At 43.4% G+C, this 26,655-nt stretch overlaps 3 protein-coding genes across 6 annotated transcripts; 1 reads left to right on the plus strand and 2 right to left on the minus strand.

Moving 5' to 3' along the window:
* Positions 1 to 15,998, minus strand: LOC129453234 (uncharacterized). 2 transcript variants are annotated; one of them, XM_073865456.1, is made up of 37 exons: positions 15,835 to 15,998; positions 13,897 to 14,023; positions 13,673 to 13,815; positions 11,468 to 11,659; positions 11,283 to 11,366; positions 11,106 to 11,200; positions 10,862 to 11,027; positions 10,680 to 10,786; positions 10,362 to 10,589; positions 10,194 to 10,284; positions 10,031 to 10,117; positions 9,776 to 9,943; positions 9,503 to 9,702; positions 9,242 to 9,424; positions 9,011 to 9,155; positions 8,773 to 8,919; positions 8,061 to 8,291; positions 7,782 to 7,975; positions 7,550 to 7,677; positions 7,222 to 7,391; positions 6,935 to 7,114; positions 6,731 to 6,865; positions 6,509 to 6,652; positions 6,197 to 6,435; positions 5,961 to 6,120; positions 5,712 to 5,879; positions 5,197 to 5,626; positions 4,938 to 5,104; positions 4,474 to 4,594; positions 4,239 to 4,402; positions 3,935 to 4,150; positions 3,624 to 3,848; positions 3,385 to 3,534; positions 3,106 to 3,306; positions 2,679 to 2,810; positions 2,548 to 2,589; positions 1 to 1,169 (listed from the first exon to the last, which is right to left on the minus strand). In XM_073865456.1, exons 1-37 carry the CDS (start codon positions 15,949 to 15,951, stop codon positions 915 to 917), a joined length of 6,132 nt encoding a protein of 2,043 aa, XP_073721557.1. In that variant the 5' UTR covers positions 15,952 to 15,998; the 3' UTR covers positions 1 to 914. The 2 variants fall into 2 exon arrangements, with proteins under 2 accessions (XP_073721557.1, XP_073721558.1); XM_073865457.1 differs by lacking the exon at positions 15,835 to 15,998 and adding an exon at positions 14,285 to 14,497.
* Positions 13,717 to 26,655, plus strand: fbxo42 (F-box protein 42). Of its 2 annotated transcripts, none has more exons than XM_055217354.2 (10): positions 13,717 to 13,849; positions 22,584 to 22,838; positions 23,262 to 23,378; positions 23,616 to 23,750; positions 23,838 to 23,991; positions 24,070 to 24,180; positions 24,663 to 24,759; positions 24,840 to 24,896; positions 24,968 to 25,084; positions 25,307 to 26,655. In XM_055217354.2, the coding sequence occupies exons 1-10, from the start codon at positions 13,801 to 13,803 to the stop codon at positions 26,270 to 26,272; spliced, it is 2,058 nt and encodes a 685-aa protein (XP_055073329.2). In that variant the 5' UTR covers positions 13,717 to 13,800; the 3' UTR covers positions 26,273 to 26,655. The 2 variants fall into 2 exon arrangements, with proteins under 2 accessions (XP_055073329.2, XP_055073330.2); XM_055217355.2 differs by lacking the exon at positions 13,717 to 13,849 and adding an exon at positions 20,965 to 21,196.
* necap2 (NECAP endocytosis associated 2) lies at positions 16,485 to 20,338 on the minus strand. 2 transcript variants are annotated; one of them, XM_055217359.2, is made up of 8 exons: positions 20,185 to 20,338; positions 19,505 to 19,605; positions 18,273 to 18,377; positions 18,094 to 18,175; positions 17,889 to 17,997; positions 17,624 to 17,792; positions 17,269 to 17,356; positions 16,485 to 17,179 (listed from the first exon to the last, which is right to left on the minus strand). In XM_055217359.2, the coding sequence occupies exons 1-8, from the start codon at positions 20,280 to 20,282 to the stop codon at positions 17,137 to 17,139; spliced, it is 795 nt and encodes a 264-aa protein (XP_055073334.1). In that variant the 5' UTR covers positions 20,283 to 20,338; the 3' UTR covers positions 16,485 to 17,136. The 2 variants fall into 2 exon arrangements, with proteins under 2 accessions (XP_055073334.1, XP_055073335.1); XM_055217360.2 differs by lacking the exon at positions 20,185 to 20,338 and adding an exon at positions 19,739 to 19,958.

A 26,655-nucleotide genomic window follows, 5' to 3' on the forward strand; every position in this document is an offset into this window, starting at 1 on the left:
TGTAGTTTACCTCACTGTTTTATTTGATCATAATGATTTCTAAAAAAAAAATCACCTGAGGTAAAATATTGACAATATAGCGATTATGAATTACAAATATAAAACAGGTTAACAATTGTATTTCAGATAAGAATACAAACATGTTTTCACATAACTTAAAAAACTACAGTAAACATATTCAAGTATTTCTCTTCATTATTTGTCAGTGTTTAAGGAATGTGAGCTCTTCATTTATTATCAGACAGTAATATTCATAATCAGACACCTGTCATCTACTCTGATTCTGTAAAACGTCAGTTTCTCTAAACATAAGTGGTACCCTCCCTGCTGAAAAAAACAGCATAGACCAGCATAATTCCCATGCTGGTTTACCCTGCTGAAAAAAACCAGCATGGGAATTATGCTGGGTCACCAGCAAACCTGCACCAAAACACAACATATGCTGGTCTTGCTGGTATGCTGTTTTTTCAGCAGGGTGAACAGACACAAACACCCATATAGACGGTTTCATCTGATGCGTGTGCGTTGTCACGGTTGTCTGGATGCAAATAAACTTCCGGTTTCTGTTTGTTTAATGGTCTGGCTAGTGGCTAAACTGAACTCTGGAACAAATACCTCGTCAAAAATATGTGAAGGGAGGTTTGGCAGCAGATCTGTAGTTTTGTTTTTGTAGTGTAGTTTTTGATACACATAAGCTATTATTTGAACTAAGGTCATCTACTTGTTGTTAATCTTTAGTTTACCGGAAGTTACGTCTGTTTCACAAAAGCCGTTTGTTTATGTTGTCACTGTTGAAACCATCTATATTGTGATGTCTCTGTGTACTTGTGTGAGTTAAGTCTTATCATCTCTGGGACCGAAGATGTGCTCGTGGTGGTGACATCATTGCAGGTGAGTCTAAAGCAGTTCTGGGATCAGCTCAGAGTAGGTGCAGATGACGTGAATGGTGTTCTTCGTCGGATCTCCTGCTGTAACTGCTCTTTAAGCGTGGACACCTGTTCCTCCAGACCTTTAATCCGCTGACGGTGAACTCTCTCTCGGGCAGCCAGTGCTCGCTCGGCCTCACGCTGACTGATGCGCAGTCGCTCGGCCTCGCGCTGGGCGTCCTCACGCAGACGTGCCGACTGCTCGCTTACGATGTGGTTTTGTTCCAGTTCACCCAGCTGAGCCTGAAACAAACATACAAAACATATGTAGTTTTACAACATCTGGTTGGTGTGATCTTGACGGTTTGATAGGCAAATTTAACTGCAAGAATAGACTGTTAGACTTATAATAATTGTAAAACTAAATCAATGACGCTGGAAATCATTATTACAATTAGTTAACCGTTAAGGCTTTCCTTTGAGAAGTTAAAATGTTTAAAGGGTAATTCACCCCGATGTAACAAACATCAGCACTTTAATTTAGAAGTTTGTTGAATTTGTCAGATCAATATTAGACTTTAAACAAACACTAACTGACTTTGATTGTCTACAAACAACAAACTCAAATAAATTTAACATACACAGTCTTATTTCTACCAGCAGACTCAGGCTGCATCTGAAACCGCCTACTTCCATACTATATAGTGAGGTGAGTAGTATGTCTGAATTCCTAGTATTCGAAAAACAGTAGGCGAACAGTACCCGGATGACCCTGAGCCTCCGGGAGAGGAGTTATCCAATGAAGAAGATGACGGAGGGGCATTTTTTTATTCAAAAATGCCCAAAACCGGTAACGTGGCTCTATTAAAAGAGTATCTCTTGTGGTAAAATTGCGCTAGTTTAATGTCATTCCAGTTAACGACTAACTTGATGATGTAATGACGACTAGGGGTGTAAGGATACATCGTGCGATTCTGCTTGCTATGCTTCGCAATAAATTATGGTAAAATGCCGCTACATCCAAAAGCCAGAGGGCGCTCTCGTGCAGAAACTTAATATGCGCCACAGAAGAAGAACCATTACACAGGCAGCTCCAGGAAATATATAAACACATTTATATCGCTGTTCTTCAAACAATTTCAGGTATTTTCACAATAATAAAGAATATATGTACAATGATTATGTTTGACGAGTGTTGCTTTTTCAAATTCATATTATAAACGACTCAAACTAACAGTGATTTCAGATCGATTAAGACTTTCTAATGATCAAACAGACGTAGTACATGAAATAGCCGTGAATAATATCAGAATCAATATCGGACAGGCATCATAGTGTGTCTCGCGAAATGTCGTTACACCCCTAATGATGACGTATTCACGTGATGATGTATCAACATGATAGATGACGTACGTCCGAATTCATTCATATTATCCATATTCATACTATGTAACTACTGTTTTAACTGTCGATGAGTAGATACTTTATCTAATTCAGTACCTACTGTAACATTATGCGATTTCAGACGCAGTCTCAGACTGATCAAACACACAAGCAAAAGTAAGGGAGGTGTCTACTGTAACCATAGCAACAGCAGAAATCATATCAACCACCTACAGTACATGATGGCACTGCGCTACCAAACACGTAATACACAATACACAATCCTTCTGTTACTCACCAGACACCATGTGATCTTCTCTTTGACATCAAACAACTCTTCCTTACATGCACATCAATAAAAACACAATCACACACGCTCATTTATTAATTATTGGTACTTTGATGTGCACTGGATTGTAATGTGAGTACCTGCAGCAGTGCGATCTGTCTCTGTGCGTCCTGAAGCTCTTGTTCAGCGCTGTTGAGCGAACGATCCAGTCGTCCTTTCTCTGCAGACAGACGCATGCTGCTCTCCTCCGTCTTTAGCTTCTGTCGTTCCACCTGATGAAGAAAATTACACAAAACTCATCATTCACACTTTACTGCATTTCAAAACTCAATTCACTCCTGAGAAATTCAAGTAGTGACACCGGACACATGACACCTTTATCAAAGCTGGTTCAACCACATTGAATGATGAGAATACATTTCAGGTTGCTACTTTGGTCAAAACAAAAAACTGGTTTAATTATTGCTTCCAAACCTCTGCTATGGCTATCACTATGTCAACTTTTGCATGTTTGGATCAGATTCCTGTACACAAACAGAACAATAAACTGTCAGATTAAGGCGTCACCTTATCCAGAGTGTTTCTCAGTGCGCTTTTGTCTTTCTCCAAGCGGACGGCCTGTCTCTCTGCATCTCTCTTCTCTGTCTCCAGTAACGCCACGACTCTCTGCAGGCTGCGCAGACGCTCTTCTGAAGCCGCTCGGTCCGTCTGAGCAGCCTGTAAACTGCGCTGGGTCTCGGCCAGGATGTCGGACTTCTGCCGCAGAGTCTGCCACGTGAAAGATTTGGTCAAGTATAATGCACATATTACGTCAAGAGTTTGCTACACTTCAGTTTGCTCTCTCACCTCCTGTGTGTTGCGTAGCTCCGTCTCTAGTTCAGATCTGCGCAGCTGACTTTGACTCAGATCTGACTGCAGCGTCTGCATGCGCTCCATGAGAGCAGCGCTATTACGTTTGCTCTCAGACACGGATGCTCTGAGCTCATCTGCACGCTCCTGAAAGAAACCGCACAGAGAAACAATCACTACTTCTGCTGAACTGTCTTTGTCTGTCTGTCTGTCTGTCTGTCTGTCTGTCTCCTCACCTGCAGCTGTCTGCGTTCATTCTCAGCCTGTCCTAGTGTTTTCTGCAGCGCAGCAAGGCGTCCTTGAGTGGCGCTGTGGGCTGCGGTGGCTTCCTGCAGGTTTTGGGAGAGGACGAGCACTCGTTCTTTCTGAACGCTCTCTGCCTCCTGAGCTTTAGACAGTAAGAGCGTCAATCTGTCAACCTCTTTCTGAAGAGACGAGAGACGTCCTTCACCCTCCGCCACCTGACACGCAGACGTACGTCAGTACGGTGTTGTAGATTATATTTTGAGGCGACTGTAAGGATCATTAATGAGGTATGAGGTTTTACCTGTTTGAGAATGTTCTCATGTCGTTCATTAGCAGACTGAATCTCTGTCTCTCTCTCGGCCAGACTCAGTCTCAGTCTCTGCAGCTCTCCCTCCAAACTCCGCCTCCCCAGCTCCACCCGCGTGCCGTGCCCTTCAGCCGCCTCCAAAGCCTCACGCAGTCGATGACGCTCCGCCTCCAATCGTGCCTCTCCAGCTCGCCGCTTACTGCACTGCTCCTGCAGGGGTCGAAGTTGCTCATTTATTATGGTGATTTTCCGGATGTAATGACATGAGTTATATTGTGGTGTTAGAGTTATATCTGACCTCCACACGCTTGCGTTCAGTGTCAGCGTTAAGTAAGACTCTCTCCAGCTCTTTAATTTTGTCGTTTAAAACCCGTCTTTCTCTCTCGCTTCTGCGCTGCTGTTCTTCATGCTGATGCAGCAAAGCCTGAGCTGATGACAGTTTCCCATCCACAGCACGCTTATCTAAACACATATACGCAATAAACATACGTGTCTGTTCGCATGTCTGATAGCATATGTGTAAAGTGTCTTACCCTCTTGGCACTCTTGTAGTGTGTTGTGTAGCTGAAGCACACGTTGTTGGGCGGAGTCTCTCTCTGATGTCACTTCCTCTAATTCCCTCTGCAGTGAGCCCAACTGACCCCGTGCCTCATCCTAAAAGACATAGTCCCTTTAACTCTGTGTCCCAATCATTTTAATAGTGCATACAATGTAATGGTGCGTTCATACCAGACGTGAATGAAGCGTTAATCGCGAGTTATTTACTTGTTATCTGAACTTTGGCCACGTTAACCAATCAGGAGCTTGCTCTAGTAGTGACGTGATTACGATGTAGCGAGCGGAGGCAGAAATACGAAACAACAATGGAGGACGAAATCATCAACTCAAAATGTTCAAGCGGCCAACTATGCTTATTTATACGCTTCTTTCGTGTCTGGTATGAATGCGCACTAAGAGTTGCTGGTATGAAAGCATCTGTGGTGGATGTAAAGTTTACTCGTTCTCTCTGAGCTTCTCTGAGTTCTTGCAGGAAGTCTCTAAGGCCACTGCGAAGCGTTTCAGGATCGAGCTCAGGCAGGGCGACGGGCAGCGGAGCGTCTGTCCTTTCTGGAGACAATGGCCGCAGAATTACCGTGTTATCTGGAGTTATATTACCTGCCACATCTGAAAGAGAACACATACATGAGAATTTAAATAATCTGACCCGTTAAAAGGTGTTTCTTTACAAGGCCTCAATAAATATATCAACTCTTAACCTTTGAGTGGTGATAGCGAGCAATGCAGTGGAGACACACTCCTATGTCGAGACAGAGACATCATAGAGGAAGGGGAAGAGCCCGCCGGACTCCGCCCTCTGCTGCCGCTCCGCCCACCGGACCCGATGCCCAGTGTACGCGTGAGCGCCGACTGCAGACTGCACAGCCTAAACTCCAGGTCTCTGCGGGCGGCCTCGGCACGCGACAACTCCGCCTCCGTCGCGGCCAGACGACCCTCCGCCTCGCTCAGCTGCAGCTGCATCTGCACGGACGCATCGGAGGCTGTTTGCGCACGCGTGGCGAGATTGCGAGCCTCGTCCTGAAGCTTCTTCTCACAGCCGCGAGCTTCCTGTAGATGAGACGTCAAGTCTCGCTCGCGACTGCGCCAGCACAATTCGCTTTCACTCAGACGCCTCTGCAGAGAACACAGCTGAAGAGAGAAAGTAGTCATGGATGAGACACAACGATGAAACCAAACGGTGATAAAATACATATGACCTCACACATCATCTCACCTCTTTCTGAAGAGCATTTCTCGTAGTTTCTGTGTCTGTGAGTTTCTGTTTAAGAGAGATCAGTTCTCGCGCCCTCTCTTCGTCTTTCTGATCTTCTCCAGACAGACGCGTCTGCAGCTCGGCCATCTGTTTTCCCGTCTGCTCTCGCTCTGCATCCAGAACTTTCACCTGATAGCACAGCAGAGTCACAGCTACATCGCATCACACGCACATCTCAACGACACTCGGGTCATAATCCTTCTCACTGACCTGTCTGCGCAGTTCCTGCAGCTCTCTGCGCGCCTCCAGTCTGGATCTCTCCACCTCACGCAGACAACTGCGCAGATCTGATGCCTCTTTCTGCACAGATGCCAAAGTCTCCTCCAGCAATGACAGTTTCTGCTCGCTCTCCTCACACGCACGCTTCACACTAGACAGACAGATGTACATGGATTATATATTGTGCATCGTGGACTGGAACCTAAAGGCACCTGAGAGTTTGTTACCTGATTCTCTCGCTCTCAGCCACTCGCAGTGCTTCTCTCAGCTGATTATTTGATTGGCTCATAGCGTCCCTCTCTTTGGTAACATCACTGATGGCCCGCCGTAGCTCCGCCCCATCTCGTCTGTGCCCCTCCCCTATATCCCGTATTTGGCACAAACGTTTATCCATCTCCAAAAGTTCTCGCTTTGCAGTGTCGTGACTCTCCTCGCTGGCCGAGAGCAGGAAGCGACATTCCTCAAGCTAAAAGAGAAGAACGGTTCTTTAAATGTATTAAATATTCAATATACGTCGGCTAGTGCTTCTATACACAAACCTCTCTGAGTGCCGCGTCTGCTCGGGTCTGCTGGTCCTCACAGTTCTCCTGCAGTCGGCACAGCTCACGGCCATGTAAACTCACTGTGTCCTCAAGGTGACTGCGCAGTTCCTGCAGCTCTGCATTTAAAGCTGCGACTGCAGCCTGGAAACCGAAAAATAAAACCTCATTGACTCTATTTAGACTCAAACTGATCTGCAGCCTTGTGTTTGTTATTCTCACCCGCTCTTGGTCTTTAAGAAGAACCATCTCTCGATTCACTCTGTCCAGTTCCAACGCTGCAGTACTCAGCTCGGCCTGAAGGGAGCACACTTTCTCAGAGAGTACCGCCTTCTCGGCCTCCTTCATGGACAGGGCCTGCATGGGGCATCAGATGGGTTACAACAGAAGTGACGTCATGTGTTTTCTGTCTGTATGCTACCCTACCTGCTGTTTGTCAGTTTCTGCCTGCAGTAGACGCTGGTTTCTGTCTCGCTGCAGGGACCGAAGCTCTTCCTGAAGTTCATCTCGTTCTTTTTCGAGTTTGCTCATCTGCTCCTCCAGTTGTTCTCGTACCTGTCGCAGCGCCACCTCGTGTTCAGCCTCCAAACTGCAACGCAGTGCCTCCTGTTTGATTCACAGATGAACACACATTTGTGCATAAATTACCCGTTTGTACTGACAGCCTGAACAATATTCATGAGCTGAATTATACGCTACATGCCGCTTCTGACCTTCTGATTGGTCAGTCTCTCCAGCTCCTCCTTGTGTTCAGACAGGGCGGTGCGCAGAGATCGTTGTGCTTCTTGTTGAGCGGTCGTGAGTGCATCTCTCAGCATGTCTTTCTCTCTCTCACTCTGAGACAAAACTGTCTCTCTATCAGCACGCAAACGCTTCAACTCAGCTGAACACACAAACACCACAAAGATAAACTAAACGTCTTAAACATGCATACAGTAATAACATATCTGAGCTGTAACTATAAATCCATACCTCTCGTATCTGTCTTTCTGTAACATACTATTCAATGTACCTCTCTCTCTCTCTCTCTCTCTCATGTACCTGTCATGGTGTCGGTGCGCAGTCGCAGATGCTGGTTCTCTGACTCCAGATGTTCTCGTCGAGCCTCAATCTGATTCATCTGCTGTTGTACCTCAAACAGACTCGTCTCCAGAGCCTCCCTCTCTGACCTACACACACACACACACACACACACACACACACACAGTTATACATATAACACCGTACAAACACCCCATCACAAGACTGCATCTAGTGTCAGCATAAGTGTCACCTAAAGGCAGCGATTTCTTCTGTTAACGTGGCATTTTCTCTTTCTGATGCCGTCAGCTGAACCAAGAGCCCCGCCCTCTCTCGCGCTAGCTCCGCTCGCCCACGCCCCGCTTCTTCAAGGGCGGTGCTCTGACGGTCCCCTTCACCACGGATTGAGCCAAGCTCCGCCTCCAAACTGCTCAACTCACCAACCAGCTGTTTAGCAGCACATCAGAGATAGTTTCATTAGGAAAACTAAAAAAAGAGACATACGGAGATGGACAGATAGACAAAGAATCACCTGTGTAATTTTGTCTTGTAATTTGGATCTGTCTGCCCGTAGCGACTGAAGCTCCGCCTCCAGCCCCACCCTTGCCAGCTCAGACTCCTGCAGCGATTGGTGTAGAGTAAGACGGACAGATTCCAGCTCCAACCGGTCCTGCTCGGAGCGGACAAGCTCATCTCTGATGGTCAATTTCTCTTGATCTGCTTCTCTTCGCTGAGACGCTAACAGATTCTTATCTTCTTCCAGCTGTCAATCAACATGCAATATTAATATAAGGAATTAATGTAGATTCTATGCCATAGGTTATGCGCTGGATGTGCATAGTTCTGCGTAGCCTGACGTGCACCTGACGCGTACATTCCTTACGGACAGCAAGTGCAGTGATTGATCCACTAGAACCCCAGATAAAAAAATCTGCATCGCATTTCTTCATAGGCATTTCTGCTTGCGACGGTAAGAACAAACATGGGCCAAGTTTGAGGTCTTCTCAAATCATCCACAACAAGCTGTTGCTGCTTCTTCATTTGTGGGTTTACTGGCCAAGCTGCTTCTTCTTTGGCTGTTGCACTGCTGCTGTGGGTTACACATGTGAATACTGCCTACTAGCGGTCTGCATGTGTAACTGCACATCGACACGAAACTATATATGAAAACCGACACATCGAGGTTACACCACAGGACCTACGCAGAACTTTGAGCCGTTTATATTAAATATGTGTGTGTTTACCTGTATGATGATGCTGTTGAGGTCGGATTTGTCCTGTGCAAGACTCTCATTAATGTTGCTTATCTTAGCGAGTGAATCTCTGAGTGATGACTCCTCAGACTGAAGTTTACTGAGCAACAGGGATATCTCGGCATGACTCGACTCACACTGTACACACACACAATGAGTTTACATCAGTATGAAACATGAAGTATATTTATTAAAGTGGATCTGTTTTACACCCTAATGATAGTCTGACCCTGTTCAGTGCATCTGCCAGCTGTTTGTTCTCAGTGTCCATCAGCTGTTTCTCTATCGTCCCCTGCTGGAGAGACTCTCTCACTGCACACAGTTCAACACGTAGAGATGATGCGCGAGTCTCTGACTCCTCCCTCAGCTGTTGACTGACACACGAACACCAAATACATCAACATTACAACCACAGCTACATTTTTCGTAAGCTAACATAAAAACCTCATATGAGACTCACATTCTGTCTATTTCTGTTCTCGCTCGGTCTCTCTCTAGTACGGTAGCGTTTTTCTCTTCTCTCTCACGGTCTCGCTCTCTCTGCGCAGACGTTACAGCCAGCTGCAGCTTGTCGCACTCCAGCTGCAGTAGCTGCACCTGCATCTGTGCCGCCTGCGCCGCTTTATCCACGCTCTCTTTCACACTGAGAAACAGAAGCACAGAGTTTCATTTAGGTTTTGCCATTAAACATCCAAAGCCATTTGATTAGGTGTGATATGACCTGCTCAGCGTGTCTCTCTCCTTTTTAAGCCTGTCTCTCTCTCTCACAGTTGTCTCTCTCTCTCTATGGGCCTCGTCTCTCTCTGCCTGGAGCCCCTGCATACGCAGCTCTGCATCCCGTCGGCCGGACTCCGCCTCTCCCAGCTGCCTGCGCAGCTGCTGGACTGATGACTGCGCAGACTGCAGACGCTCTCGCAGCTCCTACACGCACACATAGTATGAGATGATTGAGGGAAGACAGATGTCTGTGGTGGGTTTATCTGTCTGTCTGTACCTGTAGCTGGAGTTGTCTGTTGGTCACTGCTGAGCGTAGAGCAGACAGACAGGTGTCAGGGATGATGTGCGGTGATGACGAGGAGCGGCTAGGTGATGAAGAACGCAGTAGAGGCAGGATAGCTTCTTCAGTGTCTCCATCCAGACGGTCACAGTCAGAAAACAGCAGCTACAATAAACGCACACCACACATTCATCAACACACGCATCACATATCAGACGAGACGTCACTGAACGGCGTGTTTGTGTGTATTACCTGTGTGACGTGTCGGAGTGTGTTCTGCAGCGCTGCTGTCTGTGTCATCAGTATATTTACTTCTGATTCCTCATGACTGCTCTGAACCTACAAACACCGTGATCATTGTGCTTACTAACTAGTGAAGAATAACAATAAAGTAAAAAAGTAACCTGGTAAGTACCTGTAGTTCACTGCTGAGAGTTGTGATTTTTTGTTCTCTGTCGTCTATTTGAGCTTTGAGTCGCTCCACCTCCCTCACCGCGTCTGCAAGCCTGAAGCACAAACATCAACAACACTTTAACTTCAAACTTCAGACATAAGTCCATATTGAAGGTGTTTGATCACAGACCGTGTGTTGAGCTCAGTTCTATCAGAATCACTCTTGGCCTGTATGGACATCATCTCAGTCAGTGTCTCTCTCAGCTGCTGCTCCAGCTGAAGCCTGTGACCCGTCTCTCTTTCCAGAACCAGCGTCGACCCGTCCTCACGGCTGCGCAGCGCTGCACGCGCGCTCATACACTGCAGCTGCACGCTCTGACCCGCGCACGCCAGCTCATTACGCATGTCTGACAGATCCCTGATAGACAGAGAGAACGCTTAGCGTTTAAAAACTTCTTGAGCAGCACGTCTGCATGTTTATGTTTTTGTTGTAGTGTCGCGGTCTGACCTCTCTGTGGCACTCTTGAGCTCACACGCGTATCTGCGGAAGCCGACCACCTGCCTCCAGAGCGCCAACAGACGACTGTGCTCGCTGCTGAAATAACTGTGGAAAGACTGAACAAACACAAATATTACAAAAGGAAAAAGCTGCGAATCAGATCATCTCGCTCAGTCACGACCCACACCCACCTCCTCTTCTCTCCTCCAATCAGATTCCCTCTGCTCAAGCTCTTCCCTGGCTTTAGTCCAATCAGCAGTAAGTCTGCGGATGTCCTGACTGAGCGCCTCGTTGGCCAATCCGGCCTGTTCCAGCTGCTCTCGCAGCATGGCGTTGACTGCAGACAGACCGCTGCTCCTGCGCAGACGCAGACACGCTTATCAGACACTTACAACGCACCACTACACGTTTATCACACACTCACACTTATCAAACCTCTGCTGTTCCTCCTCCAGACGGATGAGGGCGCTCTCAAAATCACTGCTGGGTTCATCTTCATCTCTGCGATGACCGTTAAAATCACACCGACCCTAAAGTGATGCAAATCATTACCTCGCACATGCAACACAACGCAGTGTTAAGATAAGAAGAAGTGATAATGTGTGTACTGACATTAAGTTTGTGTTTGTCCAGTTCAGTTGATTTCTCCAGCAGTGTCTGTTCAAGATCTCCACACTTCTTCTTATACTGCAGAACCTGCGCACACAGAGACCACACGTAAATACATTGTTTACATTGTGTTTCTTATATACACATTCATGTGTGTGTGTGTGTGTGTGTAACAGTGTATGTTGTACCTTGGCCTGTAGTTTCTGTACGAGCTGTGCTTGTCTCTGCTGTCCCTCCTGATACGCTGTGAGTTTGCGTTTATAAGCCGCCTGCTCCTCATCCAAGCGTCTGCGCAGATCTACATTCTGCTGCGCAAAGCTACGAGACTCAGGTGAGTCCCTCCCCTCGTCCCCTCCCTCCAAACACAACGCCTGCTCCAACTGCACATTCATCACACACACAAATGCTGATTCTGACATCACTGTCCTGCACATTTTACATGAAATACTGTTCTTCAAATTGTGCTTCGTCTTGTTAATGTAAGGAACTTGTTTTAAGACTTCTCAGTGACTTAATAATATAGTAGAAACTTAAGCATGGTTTCTGTAGGCCAGTGGTTCTCAAACTGGGGGCTGCAAGATTTTGTCGGGGGACAGTTTTATGACATTTTATAAAATACTTTATCATAAATTCTGTGTACCGTATTTTTTGGTCTATAAGACGTGTTTTTTTTCATAACTTGGCTGGTGCTGTGTCTTATAGTCAGGTACGCCTAGTAAGTCAGTATTAGGGCTGTGCAAAAATATCGATACAGCTAACTATCGTGATACATTTTTCCACGATAGTGTATCGATATTTCGATCTCTACAATCGATATTCCAAAAAACCCCATCCAATCCCTTTGTGTGCGCGTCAAATGACCTTCCTCCACCGCTGCTGTAGTTGTCGCTGTCCAGTTGTCTGTCATATACGGCCATTCGGCCAATGTCTCAGAAATTAATGGGAGTGAGAAAATGGCAGAAAATTTAAAAACACCTGCAGCTTTCAAAGCGGACGTGTGGAAGCATTTTGGCTTTAAAAAAAGTTTTGAAATCAATTTCAGCTCTATTTTTTACAGTTTTGGGGAAAAGTACCGCAATATATCGCAACATGCAACGCATTGTATTGTATCGTTGATACATTGGATCACGACTCATGTATCGCGATACGTATCGTATTGTGAGGCCCTTGCCAGTGCCCAGCCCCAGTCAGTATGAATTAATTTTGACATTTATGAGGCAAGAGACAACATTACCGACTAGTAGCTTCTTTGGATTCAACCTTCCAGGTAAGTTCTGTATGCTAACTGATAATATTACTTTAACCTACAGACATCTATTCAGCCTGCTGTTCTGTCTGCTATTGTTTAGTTGAATAATTTGCTTTTCAAATTAAATGTCTGTTCTTCGGCTTGGATTTTGTGAAATAATTTTCTTAATAAACGTGACGTATAGTCTACTGTGACTTATATATGTTATTTCTTTTCTAACGCATTTTTGAAAGATGCGGCTTATACTCCAGAGCGACTTATAGTCTGGAAAGTACGGTAATTAAACCTCAGACAATAAGGCCAACCAACAGCAGTACATTGTGCCATTTAATAGGTTTAGTTTCATTCAATTTTTAAGTTTTGTCTCATAATTTTCTTTGGGGGGTCACAAAGGAATGCAATGTACACTGAAAAAGTTTGAGAACCACTGCTTTAGGCCAAAAAACAACCAGCTAGCATAGCAACCACCCCCAACACCACACATAATACACATAATAAACCACAAAGGAAACCATATTGATTACATAACAATACCCTAAAACATCATACAGGAGGTGGTGAGTTTTGCACAAGCACCATTTATATTTTATCTTTATAAAACTTTATAAAAAAAGTTTATTTTAAAACACAAGGAAACACATAAACTGTATGAGAAGTGATTGAGCAGTCAGGACCCCTGTGAGCTGCCCTGTGATATGCCTGTAAGAATAAACCCTTAAACACATTCATCATCTGTGGATTAAACACACACACAGATCCTGAGGGTCCTTTACGATCACCCCCCTCCCTCCATCACTGAGTGTTTACAGTCGCCATGACAACAACACCACACTTCACTTCATTCCACTCCTCGTTACCACGGAGACGAGTCAACCTTACTGTGATACAGACAAAAGAGAATCCAGAGAGAGACCTTACACACACACACACACACACACACACACACACACACACACACACACACACACACACACAAACACACACACACACACACACACACACACAAACACACACAGTATATACTCTATTACTACTCATAAATCACTGTGTTCAATCTGTTGACAATAAATGATTGTGTGTAGAAGACCTCACTTCTTATCAAGAATCATTTCCATATTATTTTATTAGTTTGAGATGTTCTCACCCTCTCACTGATGGCAGTATATTTGATGGCCAGTTCATCTCGCTCTGCTCGACTTTGGGCCAGAAGATCCTCCACACGACTCAGTTCTGACTGAAGAACCCGGTTCTCCTCCTGGACTGACAGAACCGATGACATACCTGCACCTGACAGACACACATCTCAATCTCAAGAGTCATGGTGGGTTTGTGTGTATGTGTGTGTGTGTGTGTGAGAGAGAGTCTTACTGGTGTCACTGAGGTTTCTGGAGACAATCTCTCGTACACGGGCCGGTAAACCGGTCACTGGATGATCTGGAGAAGATCCTTGAACCGTCAGCCACTTCTCCTCAGACAGAACGCTTTCCTCCAACCTCTTAACACAAACAATACACACAACAGACACTTCAATACAGTCTGACTATGCTTTGTGATGATCTTATAAGAGTGTGTGTCTGTAACAGATGGTCGCAGTGGAGATCTGTTGTATATTTAGATCAGATCAGAACACACACCTGCAGTGTCTGTACAACACACAACAAGCAAGCAAAACTCAACAAATGAAACATATAAAAGACAAACACAATGAGCATTTAGATTTCCACGCGTCAAATGAATGAATATAAATAAAGTTCACCTGAATGACGGACTCCAGTCTCGACTCACTTGAGTTTTCACAAGCGCTCATTACTCAAAATACACTTCAAATATTATAATTATTTAACAAACATCTAATAAAACTCAATTACTGCAGAACTATCAATCTGAGATGAAACACGTGAACCCGAGCAAGACAATCCTGTTACAGTGAACCGACACGAACACTGACACACACACAACTGAGACTGAAAGAGAGAGAGAGAGACTGCGAGTGAGGGAGGGAGAGAGAGATACATTGAGAGTTAGGGAGAGAGAGAGAGAGATAAAAAGAGAAAGAGAGAGAAAGAGAGAGGAGGATAATAAGATTGAATGAGATTTATTTTTACAGGAGCGTCACAGCAGATTCAACAATAAACCACACCATTAAATTAATCAAACGTAACAATTAAAAACACTCTTAAATTTATCTTGTAGACTTAACTAGTATTTTATGTGTGTTATGAATCTTATTTGTCACGATGAATAAGTTTGTATTTTAGTTTTTTCATCATTGAACATTTTAGTGTTATCTGGACTAACCACCTTGGCCGTTTCTCAATCTGAAGGCTGCAGCCTCCGAAGGTCGTATTTCCAGGCTGTACACGTCATCAAGACTGTTTTATTTCAGAATATTAACCATTATAAAGTTAACTATTATATTTAGTTAATCGTAAGTTGATGTAATAGTCTTATGATTTTCTAATGTAATGCTCCGTTAGCTTAAATACACCAGGCTTGATGACGTGTGCAGCCTGCATATGTGACCTCCGGAGGCTGCAGCCTTCAGATTGAACGGCCCTTATCACCATGACAACAGACCACAACTACAGACACGAGTCAGACGCGTTACAGAAATTATTATTTATTTTAAAAAATGTATTAATGCCGTAATAAAACTATAATAGCGTGATTTAAATTTTAGTTGTTATATTTATTTAATAATATAGTTGAATAATGTTGTAAAAAAGTGATGTGTGCGCGCGCCCTCATGTGGCAAATTACAATAACTGCAACAATAATACAATCTCACAGGAACTAGAAACATCCATCAGTTTCCTCTTTTACTGCATTAAAATAAAATTTACAGTCAGAAAATAAAGCTACCAGATCCTTCCATTGTGAACAATATGTGTTTAAAGTTCAGCAAAGTCAAACTTCCTCATAATAACACCGCGATTATATTGTCAGGTTACTATTTAAACTCAGATTAAAGACCGTATATTATAAATCAGTGTTGAATTATTATCGTGGTCAGATTAAGTATGTCGTGATATTTGTGTTGTTTTGTTTGTGAGCGTCCAAACGTTATGTTAACACGCAGATTAGTTATAGATTTAAAACGCCACCAAAAAACATAAACTCTCCCTTAACACAAAACAACAGATCCGCTACAATAACGCGACACTTTATACAGTTGGATAATCAGCACACACAATCACAATGACTCGTTTTCAATGATCGATTCAATGAATCGTTTTCACTCGTTCATCACATTAACATAACGATACACACACAGCGAACGCGTCCTTAAATCACGCGGCAACTTACCGTAATAATCGCTATTAATTCACAGTTAGTTAACGATAAAGTGCAGATGCGTTTGTGTGGATGCATGAGCTTCAGTGTGAGACTCTTTCCGGGGTCACGTTCACTTCCCACGCGCATAAAAGACCTGAAAACACTAAAAATCACTGCAGATCTGATTCACATCATTCATTATCAGACACATGTACAGAGTCAGACTGTAACTGATGTGATCACGTGTGGGAAGTGAAATGATTGAGCTCGCTAAATATACAAGCATCCGACTCTACCCTTAGAGAAATTATTACAGTTAAAACCAAAACACCACGATATAATCATGGGTGTACTGTACTCAATACCAATGCTACATAACTGCTATAATTTAATCATATTATATACATAATAATATTAAAAGACAACACCTTGAATTTATACTCACCAGACAAATCAGTTCTCTCTACACACCTGAAACTACAACACAACACAACCATGGAAACAATCAGCACATACATACACACAAACACACACAAACGTATGATGATGAGATTATAAGTCTTCATTGTTTTTATAATGACTGACCCAAACAACCCATAACAGAAAACATATTTACTGAGGAAAGCTTTGTTTCATTCAGCTCACTTCCAAATAAATCACACAAAGTAAAGACACGCATGTCTATTAGGAAAAAGTTTATTCCCATATAAAATGATACATTCTACAGGTGTTTCATGAAGGCACTTGAAGATTAAAATCACCTGGAAAAGCCATCCAATAAAAGTCTGGTGTTAGTTCTCTATATAAATGTACATATATGTAGGGTGAAATTTCATCTGCTTATAAACAAATATAAAATAAGCTCTTGAAATCCTGATTTTGACATAGAGTAAATACAAGTCAGAACTGAAATAATCTCTCTTGTATTTACATAAATGATTCTGAGAACCTAAAGCAAAGTAAAAGTCATCAAACATCATCAGGCTAAAGAAACAAGAAAGGTAAACAAGACATAAAACATGATACTGATCACATGAGACAACCTGACTGAGATGATTATTATTAATGACATAAACAGCAAAAAAAGAAAACAAACTAAAGCCCAACAGGCAGAAAATAGTGTCGGTGTGTCTGTGTGTGTATAACTAATGAGATACATGTTTTAAACACACGCTGGAATGCAGCAGATATCAGCTGTAGAGACTCCATCCTGCGACCGCAGCCACACGATTGCATAGAAAACATCAACGTAAGAAACAGCGTCATCACAGATCACTGATGTCACTCATGATCAAGGCTCCTCCCCTTCCTTTTACAAACACAATCAGATGATCAGAACTGCACCCATTCTGACCGGCCCGAGTCCTGAGTTGATCTGAGGAACATAAACCAGCGAGTGAGTGAGACAGATGCCAACAGACAGAAAGAGAGACAGACAGACAGACAGACAGAATTTATACTGACCCAGAGCCTGCAGCAGTGAAATCCCCCCACATGTCCTGAGAGGGTGGAGCACTGACAGGGGCGGAGACTCCATAATCCAACAGCAATCCTGAATGGAAAGAGAAATTAACATTAGCCACGCCTCCACTGAGAGAGAGAGAGAGAGAGAGAGAGAGAGAGAGAGAGAGAGAGAGAGAGAGAGAGACAGAGAGAGAGAGAGAGAGAGAGAGAGAGAGAGAGAGAGAGAGAGAGAGAGAGAGAGAGGCTGTGTTCATTGTGATGTGATAGTATCCTCTTCTCTCACTACTGTTGTTATTCTACTATAAACTTCTGGATGATGTTGTAAGATGATGCAGGTAAGTATTTAATTCTGCACCTGTGCTTGGCTGATTGACAGGCGTGGTGTGCTGAGTGACAGGTGTCGTCTGGGAAAATGCAGGTGGAGGGAGGAAAGAGCCGCCCTTTACACCAGGAGGAGGAGGAAGCAGACCGCCGCCCACCCCTCGTGACTTCCCTGCACCACCGGAGTCTTTCTTCTTAATATTCTGAGAAAGTGAGACAAGAATTAACACCTGTCTGTCTGTCTGTCTGTTTGGATTAGCACACATCATCTACACAGCACATCCAGAATCTTCTCGTACCCCAATGTTGATTTTGATGGTCTGACCCTCTTTGAAGCCCAAGTCCAGTTTTGGGCCTACAACCGGATTGGCTTCCTGTTTGGCAAGTTCACTTTCCTGTTTCACCCACCTGTGTGAGAACACAGAAACCATCATCTTAATGCCTGATGCAGCAGGTCAAAGGTCAAAACAAAGAGTAACTAAACATCATCAATAAATGACTCACTTGAAATGGTCTTGTAGTGCAACATTGAAATCGAACGAATCGCCACGATCAGCGAAACCGACACCAATAAACGCGTGACGTCCTGAAATAAATTCAAGATGACCACGAAGAACATCAGTGTGATATTTAATGTGAGCATACACGTTTAACAGTCAAAAAGGAAAAATATTATTAATGACCATTTCCATCTTCGATTCGGATAACAAAGTATCGGCTGGAGTCAGTGACAGATTCAACAGCTATGCCTGGATACTGATCTACAGCTGCCTGAGCAAACAACTCGCCTGAAAAAAACAACAACAGAAAAACAACACTTTTATTTGTGACACAATATCATCGCACAAATTACTAGCGCTGCAACAACTAATCGATGAAATTTATAATGAAATTCAAGTCAGGCCCGTTTTCTTCATACGCAAGTAGGGCTGTAACGATTAATCGTGTGTCCCATTAAAAATGCCTGAAATCGATTCTGAATCGCAATGCTGCGATTATGTGTTTCATGCACAGCTTGTGCGTGTACTACGGCATTTGGTCAGTAGGAGTCGTTTATAACGTGCATTTAAAAAACCAACACTCGTTAAACAAAATCACTCAAAATATTCTTTATCATCATGAAAATACCTGAAAAGATTTGAAGAACAGTGATGTTCCTGTAGACATTTCCTGAAATAGTGTTTGTAATGCTACTTCTTCTGTGGCACAAAGGGTGTTTTGCACGAGAGCGCCCCCTGGCTTTTGGATGTGTTGGGATTTCATTAAAATGTATTCATTGAGAAAACACACGTTTGCACTTATATAGCACTTTTGGGAGTACTTCGACTGAAAAATCCGCTCCCCTTCTCCCTCTCATAATGAGAGGCCATACAATATAGTTCCTCTTTTAAATCCGCTTAGAAAAGTGCTACGTTTTATTTTGTACCACCATACTTGCTCGTATAACTACTCGTTTTAAATAGGAAAAACGTTGATGTGTTTGGTCACTTCTAACTTTATCTCTGACTGGTACCATTGAATAAATGGGGCTAAGCTATATGCTATCAAAGTGTCGCTGTGCGCCACATTGCTTACGTGCACGCACTAAAATGATAGAGGTATCAACTCTTCTTAGTTAAGGTAATAACATAGTTTAATATGGAAAAAGGACAGACTATTCCTTTAAATATAAGTGAGTTTGTATTTATTTAATTGCTTTTGAGTTTTTATAAAAATAGAAATAAACCTCAAACTCAAAAGAAAGAATAATCACCCGATTAATCGATATGTAAAAAAATAAAACCGTTAGTTGCAGCCCAACAAATTACCATCAGAAGTTTATCTAGGACTTGTTTCCTCCGAATCCCATAAAAACAAAATTGATTTAGTCATGTAAAGTGTGTAAGAAGTTGAGATTTGTGTAGCTGCTGCCCACCTGTGTTTTTGTCTTCGAGTTTAATAAAGGCGATGTTTCCTTTCGCTGTAATTTTCATGCGTCCACTCCACGCCGGTTCATCCAGCTTCCAGTCAGCTGCCCTAAAGCACATACAGCACAGTAACATTTACAACACAAACACACAAACGTCACAGTAACATTTACAACACAAACAAACAAACATGCACATCAAAGTAGCGCTGCACGGTATTAAAAACAAAACAAGGCACTAACATTTGTGTGACAGTTAAGCTACACTTTCAGCACCGACAGAAAACTTTGACTATACGTAGCTTTAAAACAACAATCCCGGCGGTTATCGCAATTCACCGCGATATGCACATATGATATATGTTGTGCTGTTATATCATAATTCCACATTAAACAAACACGTTCACGTGACTATCGGGTTGAGTAAATGTAAGCGATGATGTTTATTATTCATCAGCCATCTGCTGTTTGTGCTGACATCAGCTGAACTGAGGCGACGCGTCACACGACCAAAGATCGATCACTGAAGCCGATCATTTATTTCAACTCGACTCGTTATGAATCAATCGGATAATAAAATGAAGTCATTAAATAATCTGTGTGAGATATGAGTGAGTTATTATACGTCCTCATCAATGTTGTGTTGGTCTCTCAGTTTAAAGTGCGGGGCGGGTCGGTTCGGGTCTCACCGGTATCCGCGGTTCGAGGCTCTTGGCGGAATCCGGTAAACGTGAACCTCAGGCTTCACACACAACACCGACTCATACAGCGCGTTACTATCCGCCATCGTTACCGACACAACACTGCACTGTACTTCCGCCTGCCTGCACACCACACAGAATAAAAGTCCCCTTATTCGACAACACTGCAAACGTAAACACAAACTATAATAAACACAAAACGACTGTTAGAGAGCATCGTTTATTTGAATAGAAATGTACGTGTAATGTGTCAATAATTAATATTAAACATTCTGCCAACTTAAGCAGATAGAAGTGAACAGACAGATCTGAGAGGATTAATTTACTGTTGCTGCCCAATTATAATCTTCAAAAACGTCGACGCAGTGAGAAAACAGGCATTAAAAATAGAGAAGTGTTTCAGAAACAGAAAGCCGAGGCCACTATGATGCATCAACAAACTTTCAAGAGGCCTGGATTATCATTTAAAACATTATTTTAATTCAGACAAAACAAGCATTAAAATAAAAAAAAACAAAAATCATGTTGATAATAAAAAGTTTAGGAATTAAATAATCGTACTAATGGGGGAAAAAAAACACTTTTTGCCAGTGTATAATAACAGATAAATAGGCTAACACTCGTCGTGTGTCTGTGCACGCACACTTAAGGACATCCATTTTAATTCAGACATTTTATTCAGCAGTTAAACATATTAAACATGAAGTAACGTAACTCACTTTTACTTAAATACGTGAATGTATAAAGTAAGAAGTTACTTCGATTTTGTTAGGGCGCGCCCCCTCGTGCAGTACGCCCTGCGTGCTCGCGTATGTGCGTGCGCGTTCCGAGACTCAGGTACTGTGTCTGCGTGCGCGCTCCCAAGCAAATGGAAGATGGCGGATGTTTGGTGTGTGAAGATTCGTGAGAGAAGCTGATAAAGAGAAACACAAACAGCATCAGATAATCTGAAGAAACGACACACAGACAGACAGACAGATTAAGAGAGAGAGACACGCGCGTGAGTATATGAGAATCTGTCTCACTGCACACATTTAATAAACAACATGAATATCTGTGTGTATAAACCGGCTGTTAGCGGACTGCTAATAACACACAGGCATCAGTTTATACACATGACTGACATCAAATAATACACATTTACACTTCACATAGCACTACATCTATCTTTACTATAGTAAAATGACTCTTGTGTTGTTTATTTACTGTAGTAAAGATCACTGTTGATGAAGAATAGCGCCATTCAATATATTATAAAGTCAGATTTACCTCACACTGTGTGTTTGGTGTTTAACATGATCAATAATAGAGATGTGTTACATGTTTTATGTTGTGATTGAGAAGGGTTTTATATCTACACTATGTGTTGATTGATTTTATTGTAATGCTTCCGCTTTAACAACACAACAATTAAAGCAATAAACTAACACGAAAGTCAGAGTTATATATATCTTTGCTTTAATATCAAAACACACACTTGAGCTTCATCATCTCTGAATGATCACATTTAAATGATTAGTGAGTGATCAAGAAATAGTCTCAGATATATAAAAAACTTTACTTTATGGCTTTGACAGTTTATTATATGTGATTAAAAATGCATTCAAGCTCTACGTGTATATTTCTCATTATGTGTATTCACTGTCAATCAAACTCAAGATCTTTAACACAATAATCTACCAGCTGAGTTACAGGAACACTCATCATTAAAATCATAGCTTCACTTTAAGATAACTATAAACTAATGTTGTTATTTTTAGGTATAAGTAGAAAATGTAAAGTGTGATTTAAGGGCGTGCTGTCTGTGTTTGATATGTATTAGATTTAGGTCTGCAAAACGATTAATCGCGACTAATCGTTTGCCGAATAAAAGTTTTAGTTTACATCATATATATGTGTGTGTGTGTACTGTGTATAATAATTCTGTATTTATAAACACACACACACATGCATGTATAATTTAATGGAAAAAAAATCAATTAAATATTTATATATAATATAAATTATATGCAAATATAAAATGTATGTAAATACTTCTTAAATATTTACATGCGCGTGTATTTTTTTATACATAATTATTATACCCAGTACACACACACATATGATGTAAAATAGCGATTAATCGTTATGCCGCCCTTTGTGTTAGGGCTGTGCAGTATTATAGCAAAATGCAATATAAGAAATGCAGTATAATCATTCTTAAAGTTTGTACAATCAAATTAAAATATAGTAACTTTAAATTTTATAACCAACATACATCAACATCTCTCTGTTTGTCTTTATCAACATAAACCTTTTTATAAGTATTAAAATAATTGAGTTTATCACGTGTTTTCTCATCTGGCAGTAAAATAAAGTCTTTCAAGTAAAGTTTTGTTTGTCATCAGATCTACAGATAGACAGCATCATGTCTCGCTGCTTAGATGGTGAAGACAGCTGCTTTGTTGCCATGGATACAGAGGAGGGCGGTCAGCAGACGGTGGACATGAAGACGGAGGACGCAGACAGACTGACAGTGAGCAGTCACAGCATGAGAGAGCTGCCAGAGGAGGTGCTGGAATACATCCTGTCCTTCCTGTCTCCATACCAGGAGCACAAGACCGCCGCCCTGGTGTGCAAACAGTGGTATCGCCTCATCAAAGGTCAAGCGCTGCTTCAAATCACCTTCATTTATTTGTCACTGATATAAAATATAAAGTATGTGTACTACTAATAAACCAGAGCCATCTTGAGATCACAACTGGTTAGTTAGTTTTAGTTTAATGTTTTCAGCTGTTTTGTTTCCTCTTTAAGCGGCTTGTGTTAGTGCAGCAGATGGGAAGGTGGCTTTGATGCATCTTGTCCAGTGGTCGCAGCCAGGAGACACATTTTACTGCTATGTGTAAACAGCCATGTGTCTCACCTGTCCACTCATTTGAAATGCATCTTAACACCAGGTGTAAAAAGGCTCTGAGTGTGTCATGGGTTTTTGTTTAACACTGGGGCGTTAACTACCCCCCTCCCGTCTGTTTATTATCCCTCAATGGCCCTTCAAAGACATGTCTGTCTGTCTGTTTGTCTCTCAGGTGTGGCATATCAGTGTTATCACGGCTTCCTGCGAGCCGTTCAGGACGGGAACATCCAGTGGGAAAGCCGAACTTATCCTTATCCTGGAACACCAATAACACAACGTTTCTCACACAGTTAGTACACACACAAACACACAATTGCTTTACGTTTAATGCATATAATTTTTGGTGATGTCATTCATGTGGGTGGAGTTTGCTCATGTAAATAACTTTACATGGTGTCTTCACGTACAGTACTGTGTATAAGATACTGGGTTTAATGGACAGAAGATGAGATATAACAATGACAAAGTTATTAAGTGATTTTATCATAGCATGATATCATTTGAATGTTGTTTGTCTTTATTTCAGGTGCATGTTATTATGACTCCAATCAGTCCATGTATGTATTCGGCGGCTGCACACAGAGCAGCTGCAACGCTGCCTTTAATGACCTGTGGCGTTTAGACCTCAACAGTAAAGAGTGGATCCGACCGCTAGCGTCAGGTCTGTATCAACACTGGATCTCTGCTTTATCACACGCTAACAACTCGTGATCTTCTGCTAAGTGACGCTAGCGTGTGTTGTGTGCAGGTTCATACCCGTCACCTAAAGCCGGAGCCACGCTGGTCATGTATAAAGATCTGCTGGTACTGTTTGGCGGATGGACGCGGCCCAGTCCGTATCCTCTTCATCAGCCTGAGAGGTTCTTCGATGAGATCCACACGTACTCGCCCTCTAAAAACTGGTAAGACAGAAACCGTGTATTCATGTAAAGATTTCATTGTGACAGCTCCTGCTCAGAACCTCTTTATCATCTTTACAGGTGGAACTGCATAGTAACGACTCAGGGGCCGCCGCCCATGGCAGGTCACTCCTCTTCTGTCATTGGCAGTAATATGGTCGTGTTCGGAGGATCTCTGGGTGCTCGGCAGATGTACGTATATTAGAGAAACTTGCTTTACTTCTTCTAGCTATGATCTCACTGGTCAGAGTGGTTGAATGAGTTCCCCCCTGATAGGGTTGCAAAATTCTGTGAATTTTTAAGGCTGGAAACTTTCCATGAAAGTTAACGGGAATATATGCGAGTTAACAAAAATATATGGGGGTTAACGAGAATATATGGATATAGGGTTAGGATTTTTGATAAAATAAATCCAGACATAATGATCAGGATTCTTCACATTTGTATTACCTTGCATGCATGTCCGCTTATGACCAAACAAAATGTTTATTTATGTAGGATTCCAATTTGGAATATTTCCAAAATTCCCCAGATTAAGTTCCCATGGAAAGTTTCCAGAAATTTACTGGAAACTTTCTGCCCCTTTGCAACCCCTCATCCATATGAAAAGTGTTTGTTATACTAAATTTAATTTTGGGGTAAATGTATGCATGTTCTGCTATTGTCTCTGTCAGGAGTAATGAGGTGTGGGTTCTCGATCTGGAGCAGTGGTCTTGGTCCAAACCCACCATCAGCGGTGCGTCTCCTCATCCGCGGGGCGGCCAGTCTCAGGTAACCATAACTTCCTTAAATCACGGGTAATGTGTTCAATCTGCTCTTAAACTCATCTGAAGTGTCCGATTCGTCCTCAGATCGTGATAGACGGTGACACGCTGCTCATCCTGGGAGGCTGCGGAGGTCCAAACGCCGTGAGTATTTGTTCTTGTTTGTTCTGAGTAAAACACTGGACTGTGGTAAAGCGGTTCATCTGTGTGTGCAGTTACTGAAGGACGCCTGGCTGCTGCACATGAGCGGCCCAACCTGGACGTGGGAGCAACTGCGAGTGGAAAATGAGGATCATGGAGCGCCGGAGCTGTGGTGTCACCCAGCCTGCAAGGTGAGTGTGTGTTTCAGTACACAGTGTGAATGTGTTTTAATGCCTTCTTTAAGTTGAATTATACACACCATACCCAGAAACACTCCGAGATATTCATGGTCAATGTTTATAAAGGCACTTGGCTTTCATTTTTATTCGCTTTCAATTCAGATTCACACTGATCACGGCAGGATCCTGTCTAACATACTGTATGTGTTGATATGTCTGCTTCTAATGTTGCAGGTGGGTCAATGTGTGGTGGTTTTCTCTCAGGCGCCGTCGGGTCGCGCTCCTCTCAGCCCGAGTCTCAACTCTCGCCCATCTCCTATCAGCTCTACGCCTGCTCCGCTGGGTCCTGACCCACCCTCTCTGCGCTCTCAGTCGCCGGTGCGCAGCGGAGCCGCGGGTGCGGTTCTGGGTGCGGTCGAGGAGGCGCCCTGCGTGAACGGCCGGTGGGGAACCCTGCGGCCCAGAGCGTCAGCCAGGGCGCGAGACGGTAGCCCATCGTCATCGCAGCAGCAGTCGCCCTCGCGGGGGCCCGACAGTCCCCCGCTGCTCAACGGCTCCTCGCCCTCCCCCCGCACCAGCCCTGTACAGGCGCCATCTCCGCCCGCCCGACCGCACCCTCACATGCCTACGGACTACGGCTGGGAAGGTTCGCCGACAGCCGAGCCGGCCAGTTCCAACGGGCTGCACACGCCGCCTCAGGCCGTCTCGCCACGCACCCCACCGGGCGCGGTGTCTCCCGCCGCTCTGCGCAGAGGTCTGGAGGCCGTCAAAGCCTCCTCGTCACTGCCGTCCTCTTCCTCTCCGTCGCAGTCAGGGACCTCGACGTCTCCCTCATCCAGTCCACCCCAGGCCGCGGCGGCGGAAGGGCACGCCATCCCCCCGATCGCACGCCGATTGGGTCACCATCCGCCCCAGAGCTTGAACGTGGGCAAGCCTCTCTACCAGTCGCTTAACTGCAAACCCATGCAGATGTACCTGCTGGACATTTCTCGTGCCAAGTCGGACGGCGTGGTGTCGTGGAAGGTATACGGAAGTGGCGGAGCACCCGGTGCCGTCACTGGGCCCCCGGAGACCAGTCTGCACACGGTGGTTCAGGGCAGAGGAGAGCTCATTATCTTTGGTGGCTTGATGGACAAAAAGCAAAATGTGAAATATTATCCCAAAACCAATGCCTTGTACTTCGTCCGCGCTAAGAGGTAATGGATGCACGCTGGCAGCTGCTGACCTTACACTAATTTACCTTAAAATACAGCTCGACACGTATAAAGGACACGCAAACATAGTTGTTGTTTCAATTGAATAATGAATGAGTGATGGTTTTACTGCGAGTGTGTGTGTGTGTGTGTGTGTGTGTGTGTGTGTGTGTGTAATATTGAAGGGAATGTTTGTCTGTTTCTGTTGTATTTCACCCTCAGAAACTTTACAGATCTGACTGAAGGAAACAAACAGTAGTTGGAAGAACAGATGAAATCTACCTTTTATACTACAGCCTGCATTGTTTACATTAAACTTGTGTGTGTGTGCGCGCGTGCGTGTGTGGTGGAGTATAAACTGAAAATAAAGATCTCCATGTCTTAACTCTG

Source organism: Misgurnus anguillicaudatus, unplaced genomic scaffold (assembly GCF_027580225.2).
Source record: "Misgurnus anguillicaudatus unplaced genomic scaffold, ASM2758022v2 HiC_scaffold_31, whole genome shotgun sequence".
NCBI classification, from domain to species: Eukaryota; Metazoa; Chordata; class Actinopteri; order Cypriniformes; family Cobitidae; genus Misgurnus; species Misgurnus anguillicaudatus.